This window comes from Oryctolagus cuniculus, chromosome 17 (genome assembly GCF_964237555.1).
Source record: "Oryctolagus cuniculus chromosome 17, mOryCun1.1, whole genome shotgun sequence".
In the NCBI taxonomy this organism is placed as follows: domain Eukaryota; kingdom Metazoa; phylum Chordata; class Mammalia; order Lagomorpha; family Leporidae; genus Oryctolagus; species Oryctolagus cuniculus.
The window spans coordinates 10,624,696-10,633,682 of record NC_091448.1 but is presented as its reverse complement, the minus strand read 5'-3'; the positions used below and the strand labels follow the sequence as shown (position 1 = coordinate 10,633,682).

General features: G+C 40.2%; 1 protein-coding gene across 6 annotated transcripts in view; it reads right to left on the bottom strand.

Moving 5' to 3' along the window:
* Window positions 1-654: 654 nt before the first annotated feature.
* The window catches only part of ABCA6 (ATP binding cassette subfamily A member 6), a 76,705-nt gene continuing 68,372 nt past the window's right edge, over window positions 655-8,987 (bottom strand). For 4 of the 6 annotated variants that reach the window (XM_051825891.2, XM_051825893.2, XM_070060395.1 and 1 more), the window contains 3 exons: window positions 5,265-5,344; window positions 2,668-2,723; window positions 2,174-2,535 (listed from right to left, as the gene is read on the bottom strand). In XM_051825891.2, the coding sequence (XP_051681851.2) occupies window positions 2,434-2,535; window positions 2,668-2,723; window positions 5,265-5,344 (238 nt within the window). In that variant the 3' untranslated portion in view covers window positions 2,174-2,433. Of the gene's footprint in view, window positions 942-2,173; window positions 2,536-2,667; window positions 2,724-5,264; window positions 5,345-8,987 lie in introns of those variants that run through there. The other 2 variants (XM_051825892.2, XM_070060394.1) reach the window with 1 other exon arrangement.

Sequence of the window (8,987 nt, the reverse complement as noted above, 5' to 3'; positions counted from 1 at the left end):
GGCTCTACCTCTCTCTGTAACTCTATCTTTCAAATAAATAAAATAAATCTTAAAAAAAAAACCACGAGAGTCCATTATTCATTTTCTTAAAACAAGAAGAAAGCTAAGTAAACTGAAATCCAGTTTCCTGGGACCTGTCAGAGAATGAGGTTTCAAGGCAAATCCCAACTCTGAAATCCAGGCAAACAAGTGGACACAATTACAGCTAAGATCTTCTTCAATGGAGAAGCCACTAGAGCCATAAATTGGTAGGTCCAAACATGTAGGCGGCCATTTTGTTGAATTCTTGGAGTCTGAGTGTGAATTAGAGTAAGAGTACTCCTGGGTCAGTGGTCTTGAGGGGCCAGAAGCAGGTGGCTCTAACTTCAGGAGGGAAAGGCTTTAGGCCACTCGGAGAGTGTATCTACTGCTAGAGATCTGGCATTAAAATAGAGGAGGAGGCAAGAAATACTCTGACCTCTCCTACCTTCCCATCTCTTGGGGCTACTTCCTGTTGAATGGGTCAAATCATGAGAATCATGAAAATAATGAGAGAAGAGAACTGGTGATTCTTTTCACAGTGGTCAGCCTCTTTTAGAAGGGATGTATTAGAAAAATAATTAACTCTGTACAGCATCTGTCTACATTAGAGTTAGAATGATTTCTTTTCCATTATTTTTTGAAGATTTATTTATTTATTTGAAAGTCAGAGTTACACAGAGAGGAGAAGCAGAGAGAGAGAGAGAGAGAGAGAGAGAGAGAGAGGTCTTCCATCCGATGGTTCACTCCCCAATTGGCCGCAATGGCTGGAACTGCGCCAATCCGAAGCCAGGAGTCAGGAGCTTCTTCCAGGTCTCCCACGCAGGTGCAGGGGCCCAGATACTTGGGCCATCTTCTACTGCTTTCCCAGGCCATAGCAGAGAGCTGGATCATAAGTGGAGCAGCTGCAACCCTGTCATAAACTTACACATAAATTAAATCAACTTCAATGTTATCCATGAAATGTGAATATATTTAATTAGGAACTTACATGTACCATAATTACACCTACGTAAAAATTGGGCAAGAGAAAGCAAATATCATGCATAAATTGTGGTGACTGTATTCAATTACATTTGATTTTTATATTTCATCCATTATTCAAATATTTTTCATAAAGATATAAACCATTTTTAAGTTACATAATGTCTCACCAAAGCAATCAGCAGGAATGCTGCTTGGTCTTCAAAAGTTTTTCTTGTGATATTCAGAATTTAATTTTTTAAAGGAAAATAAAACAATATGTACAACTGTCATGAATTTTTTAACTGCATAATAAAAGATGTGTTTGTGTACATATACATACAGAGTCATATACATATATGAGGGGAAATTACATTAAAATGGTTGCAAATACACAAAAAACTATTGAGGTGATGAGGGAAATTAGTAACACTCTAATCATTGTAACTTAATATGATTATTTAAAACTTAAAAATCAGAGCAGCTAGAATTGTGATTCCCCTTTCTCTTTCTTTTTTTTTACTGTGTATATATACACGCAGTTTTTTTAATATTTTTAATTTATTTATTTTTTGACAGGCAGAGTGGACAGTGAGAGAGAGAGACAGAGAGAAAGGTCTTCCTTTGCTGTTGGTTTACCCTCCAATGGCCGCCGCGGCCGGCGCACTGCAACCGGCGTACCACGCTGATCCGATGGCAGGAGCCAGGTGCTTCTCCTGGTCTCCCATGGGGTGCAGGGCCCAAGCACTTGGGCCATCCTCCACTGCACTCCCTGGCCATAGCAGAGAGCTGGCCTGGAAGAGGGGCAACCGGGACAGAATCTGGTGCCCCGACCAACACTAGAACCCGGTGTGCCGGCACAGCAAGGGAGGATTAGCCTATTGAGCCAAGGTACTGGCCACCTTTTCTCTTTCAAAAGGTATATTTGAATTTCTTTTCCTATGTGTTTGCCTGTTCATTGTGAGCCCCAGGGAGCTCCTAACTCCTCTATATTTCAAAACAACTTCTGGAAAGATTTGAGAAATCAAATCTTGAGTTGTATTTGTATATTAGAGAACCCATAAACCTAATGTGTCTCATAAACAAATGTGAAGTGTTCATGTAGGTAGCTCTGGTTATTGAATATATCCTCCCCTATTTAAAAAAGAGATTTTTTTTCAGTAAAGAGTGAAAAAAGTCATATTTCAAACAATTCCAGGTTTACAGTTTTATTTCCACATCCCTCAGCATCCAGCTTTTTGGTGACTACTAATATTTAGTATTTTTTTATCATAAATTTTCTACCACCCCTAACTCATAGAGGAATAATATTTTAAAACATATACATTAATTGAATAAACATACAAAATATACCTGACACTAATATTAAATGATATTTAAAGTTATTCATACTACTAATCATTACTTATAATGTATGTTTATAGGACATCAATAATTACTAAGCTTGAGGTTTTAAGGTTCATCTAAATGAGAGAGGAGTTTCCATCTCATGGTTGTATCAACTTCTTCATCAACATCTCCCAGCTCCTGTTCCTTAGAAAGCTCTGTGAAAACCTATATGGAAGATACAGAATAAGGAAAAGGAAGCATCAAGTCAGTGCTTGTCTTCCAAATGGACAGAGAAACTGCATGTTGCTTGCATGTGAAATTGAAAGGGTTTATACAAAGTCAACCAAGTTGACTTACCTTTTCCAATGTGCACTGAGAAAGGCTATAATCTTCCAAGGTAAAGTTATGTTTCACTGGAAAGAAAAAAGACTAGTAGTAGATGCTTGCAATTTGCTATTAAGAATTCTTTTCAAAGTCATATAAAATAAAAAATGTAAATAATTAATATGAATACAAATAAAGCTGAATAAACAGGTGGAAGGATATAATCATGAAAGCCATGAGTTAATATAAATATTAAATTAATCATGATAATGGAGTTTTCTCAAGTTATATTCTGCTAATGTGTTTTGTTGTTTAGTGTATATGTCTTGAGTAAATACATCATTGTGTGTGTATTCTTACACAAGAAGATATATATACATATCTTGTGTATGTATATGTGTATATATGTGTAATATTCTTACACAAGAAGATTATCACATCCCAGGCCTTTCAAAAAGGATCCCATACTCTCCTTAGCCAGTTCACCCCTCTGGGATTCTGTACCAGGAAATGTGCATGACAGTGGTCACCAGACTCACATATGCACATGTTCACAGATTACCACTTACACACTGAGGCTCTCCTGTACGTCAATCACACTTAGATTTCAAGAATAAAAGAGTAAAACAATACCAAACAACAACAAAGAAACAGGTAGAAAACTCTACCTTTGTGTAGTCTGTATTTTAAAGGGAGGCACTAAATATACAAATAATTATATAATAAAGTAAACAGTGATAGTGGCTATGGAGAAAAATAAAGCAGGTAAAGAAACAGGTAGTTCTGGGCACACATTTTTATGGGATGGCCAGAGAAGGCCACAGAAATAAAGTGATAATTGAACAGAAGTCAGAAAAAAGTAAGGAAGTTGCCTGAGAATTCCAGGCAGAAGGATTAGCAAATACAAAATCCTGAGGCAGGAGAATGCGTATCTGGCTGCATTTAGGATGAGCCAGGAAGTCTGTTACGTAGGGCAGAAAGAACAAGGTAGAGATTTTTATTCGAGTTAACAGGATTAACCAGTCACTTAACAAATGGACTCCTTTAGTCTTCCTAAAACCTGTCCAAGTGGGAATGGATATTAACTTTCAGTGTAGAGGTGAGCCATCCAGACATGCAGGGGTTAAATAACTACACAATTTCTTCCAGCTAGTAAATAGCATTGGGATGAGGGCCCAGAAAGACTGGCACTGAAGTTTGAGCTCTCCATCACTATGCTGAGCTTATGAATTACACCACACTGGCTGCTGTTGGGAATTACCCAGCTGAAAGAAGAAAGCATGATGGAAGAAAAGAGAACGGGCAATTTCCAGTAGCAATGAGGAGTTATGTACAGTTCAGGGCACAGCCTTAGCTATCATTCTGTCATCATCGTCAAGGAAGGTCTTAGACACCAGCACGGACATAAGGAGGGGTATGGATGATGGATGAATGGAAGGAAGGTTTCTGTCACTTTATTAGTGAAAAACAAAGGTGCTTTAGATATATATGTGTGTGTGTGTGTGTGTGTGTATGGACAGAGGAGTGGTGAAGTAATAATTTAGGATACTTGGTGTGAATGGATTGTATACACAGGAAAAGGAGGTTACACAAAATGGCTTCCTGGGGATAATGTCATAGATTCACAATAAGAATGATCAAGCATGATAGTGTGCTTTTTTTCTTTTACTTTTAAAAAAGATTTATTTATTTGAAAGGCAGTGTGACAGTGAGAGAGGCAAAGACAGGGAGAGAGATCTTCCACCTGCTGGCTCATTCCCCAAATGCTCACAACAACCTGGGCAGGGTCAGGCTGAAGCCAAGAGTGAAGAACTCCATCCTGATCTCCCACATGGGTGAAAGGGGCCCAGGTACTTGGGCCATCTTTAGCTACTCTCCAGGTGCATTAGCAGGAATCTGGATCAGAAGCAGAGTAGCTGGGACTCAAACTGGTACTCTGATATGGGGGTGTGCCCAGAACTGCCTGTTTCTTTACCTGCTTTATTTTTCTCCATAGCCACTATCACTGTTTACTTTATTATATAATTATTTGTATATTTAATTCCTCCCCTTAAAATACAGATTAAACACAGCTATTTAATCTGTTGCACTACAATGCTGGCTCCTGATTGCATATTTTCTTCAGCTTCAGTACCTATGCTGGAAATTAACTTCTCTTCAGAGAGCTGAATTAACCAAAACTGAGGTTAAACCTCACCATTATCTACCATTAGAATTCTTAAAAATCATGGCCTACAGGACCTATTTAAAATGTTATACATTTATATCTCATTAAATTATTATATAAGTATGCATCGATCCTTCAAGTTTTATTTATTGAGGCAGGGACACCTGCATCCCATATCATAGTGCCTGGGTTTGTATCCTTGTTCTGCTTCCCATCCCAGCTTCCTGCTAACGCATACCCTAAGAGGCAGCAGTGGTGGCTTAAGTAGTTGGGTCCCTGCTACCTATATAAGAGACCTGGATTGAGTTCCTGGATCCTGGCTTTGGCCTGACTCAGGTCCAACTCTTTGTGGACATGTGGGAAGTGAACCAGTGCATGAGAGATCTGTCCCTGTCTATCCTTGTCTCTTTGCCTTTTAAATTAAATAAATAAATAATATTTAAATAAATACAGTCATTCTTACCTGTCTCTAGTTTGTGAAATGCCTGAGACAGAGGGTAAATATCTGCTGTGGGAAGCTTATAGGTCAACAAGGAAGAACACCTGGGAATATGAAAAAGCTACATTTGAGTTTCAAGGACAGAAAATGAACATCAAAATTTCCTTTCTAAAAAAAATTAGTACATATTAGTATATGTCTGAAATGTGAAATCAAATCATTTACCAATGGAAAGTTTTTAAAATGGTGCTTGGTAACTATCTGCTATTGACAGTTCTAATAATGATCTAGTACAACTCGTACAGGCAAAGTTTATGCAAACATTTTATTTGTTAAAAACATATTCTGAATTATTTTCCTTGAGTAGCTCAAAGCCAGTTTAGGTCCTTTACTACAATCTCCTTTTTCCCTTCTAACTGGAACAGCCCTGCAAGGTGCCTCTCCAGACACTTTCTCATCCTCGCTTGCACTTTATCATTTCCCAACAAATTCACAGCCAGAGCCTTCGCCAGCTCTCATCACTACATGTCCATATCAAACCTAAATCTCAACCCATCAGATTGGTAAGAGAGGTCTGTGTCCAAGTGTGCTGGGGCAATACTTGTGACTGGTTTATTCCCTTTTAGCGCCTGGGGTGCTTAGAACTGGGATGCTGGTTTAAGGTTAGGGATTCGCACTCTCTCCTCTTAGAGGACTCAGAACTTAGGTTCTCAGTTGGGGTGATTCTTTCTTGGGGGACGCCCTGTGAAAGGACCCTCTTCTCTCAGGCAATATTTTGTTTAATCTGTGGGTTCCAAATTTTGACTCCCCCTGGCTTGCCTCTTAAAAGACTTGCACAAGCTGGGCCTGAAGCAGGATATACAATGGATTGGGCATTTTTGTCTCAAAATTCTCTCATATTTTAATAACTTTACCCAGGGAAACAGCAAATGGTCAGAAGTCTCCTATTCCAAGCCTTTTTCCTCCTTCAGGGTCAACTTTCCTCACTCTGAGTTCTCATGGAGGAAGAAGGCCTCTTCTACCTCCCCACAGCTCCCATCTCCCTCTCCATCTGAGGAGCCTGCATCTCAGGAACACACAGCCTACACTCACTGCATCCCACCCCCTCTGGTGCCTCATCCTCTTCCCTCTCAGCGGTAGCAGGGGTAGTAGCAACCACTCCACCCTCTTCTCCCCCAAATCCTCTTTACCCAGTTCTCCCCATGGAAGAAAACCTCCCTGTAGGCCCTCTGTGCCACCGTTCTCTGCCTCACCCATCCTTCTGTGATGCTGACCCTCTGCCCTGCCCACCCCAGGGCTCTCCTAAGCCTTTGTTCTCAGAGGCCCTCTGTCCTCATCCGGAGCCTCCTGAAGGAGGCAGGCTTGCAGCCTCCTCTGGAACCCTTGACTTCCCCTGCTTCCGCTCTTGCTCTTCCCTCAGGGATGTGCCGCCTTAGGAACATGACCCTTTTCTCGCCCTGTCCCCTTGTCTGGCTCCTCCCTGCTCCTTCCCCTCAGTGGCAGCTGAAACTGCCTCTGTCCCCTCTTCCTGACTCCTTCTCTATCCTGCCACCCTCTCCCCCGGAGTGCAGAGGGTAGCAGAATATTTATTGCTCTGGGAAACCCTGCATCTGGGACATTCCAAACTCCTGCAACAATGCACTGTAAACTTCCCCCGGGGGCCTTTCTCACACCTTCCAGCTCACCTTATCAGGGTCCCTGAGGCACCCTGCACCTCCCCCAACAAGCAGCTTAAAAAAGGATTCAAATGTAATGAAGCCTGACTTCAACACCCCCACCCCTGGCATCTGTCCCTGCAAGCCCAGCCCCTACTCTCTCTTTACTCTGCCCCCATTCTGTCCTCCCTAAATAAAGTCTTCTCTAACCAGCTGCTTCTTCTCATTCTATCAACCCTAAAATCCTAAATTCTAACATGATGCAGCCACATCTCGCACTGCTACTCTGTTTCACATCTAAATCGTCTCTCACATGAAGACAAACTCTCTTGTCCAGCCGTTTCTAGTAATGTATTTAGCAGAGCTAGCAAAGAAAAACTCAAAAGTCTTCAGCAACTTTGCTTCAAAGAATATTCCATGCTTAGCTTTCTTCTCTTTTCCTCTGCCTTGTCTAGTGGCAGCCCAAATCTCTTTGCTAATAGCTGAAACTGTTTTGTTGTTCGCTCCTGTAATGTATTATACATGTGTATAATATGTATATTATTGTATGTCTACATGGAAAAATTATTAAGAGCTCTGTTTTAATTGGCTTTCAGACTTTGTGGCCACTCGTCCGGCCCTGCAAAAGATACTTAAAGATGTGCTACACTCAGAAACACAGAAACACGGCCATCAATATGAAAGAAGGGAAAGGAAGAACACCTACCAGTAAAAGAGCATGGGAAGCTCAAAGCATATACTAGAAAATATTTCCGGGAAAATGGCAGGGCAAAGTCACTACGTATCAATTGTCACATTGAACATTAATGGTCTGAATTCTTCAGTTAAAAGACACCGTTTAGCTGACTGGCTCACAGAACACAACCCAACTATTTGTTGCCTACAAGAAACACATCTCTCTAACAAAGAGGCATGCAGACTGAAAGTGAAAGGTTGGAAAAAGATATTCCATGCCAACAGAAACCAAAAAAAAGCAGGTGTAGCCATATTAATATCAGACAAAATAAACTTTAATACAAAAACTGTTAAGAGAGACAAAGAGGGACACTATATAATGATTAAGGGTTCAATTCAACAGGAAGATGTAACTATTATAAATGTATATGCACCTAATTACAGGGCACCGGTCTATTTAAAAGATATGTTAAGGGACTTAAAGGGAGATTTAGATTCCAATACAATAGTACTGGGGGACTTCAATACTCCACTCTCAGAAATAGACAGATCATCCGGACAGAAGATCAACAAGGAAACAGCAGATTTAATTGACACTATTGCCCAAATGGATCTAACAGATATCTACAGAACTTTCAACCCTACATCTACAGACTTCACATTCTTCTCAGCAGCGCATGGAACCTTCTCTAGGATTGATCACATACTAGGCCATAAAGCAAGTCTCAGCAAATTTAAAAGAATTAGAATCATACCATGCAGCTTCTCAGACCACAGCGGGATGAAGCTGGAAATTAGCAACTCAGGAAACCCCAGAAAGTATGCAAACACATGGAGACTGAACAACATGCTCCTGAATGAACACTGGGTCATTCAAGAAATCAAAAGAGAAATCAAAAACTTTCTGGAAGTAAATGAAGACAACAACACAACATATCAAAACTTATGGGATACAGCAAAAGCAGTATTGAGAGGCAAATTTATAGCAATAGGTGCCTATATCAAGAAATTGGAAAGGTACCAAATAAATGAGCTTTCAGCGCACCTCAAGGACCTAGAAAAACTGCAGCAAACCAAACCCAAATCTAGTAGGAGAAGAGAAATAATTAAAACCAGAGAAGAAATTAACAGGATTGAATCCAAAAAAACATTACAAAAAATCAGCCAAGCGAGAAGCTGGTTTTTTGAAAAAATAAACAAAATTGACACCCCATTGGCCCAACTAACTAAAAAAAGAAGAGAAAAGACCCAAATCAATAAAATCAGAGATGAAAAAGGAAACGTAACAACAGACACCACAGAAATAAAAAGAATCATCAGAAATTACTACAAGGACCTGTATGCCAGCAAACAGGAAAACCTATCAGAAATGGATAGATTCCTGGACACATGCAATCTACCAAAATTGAACCATGAA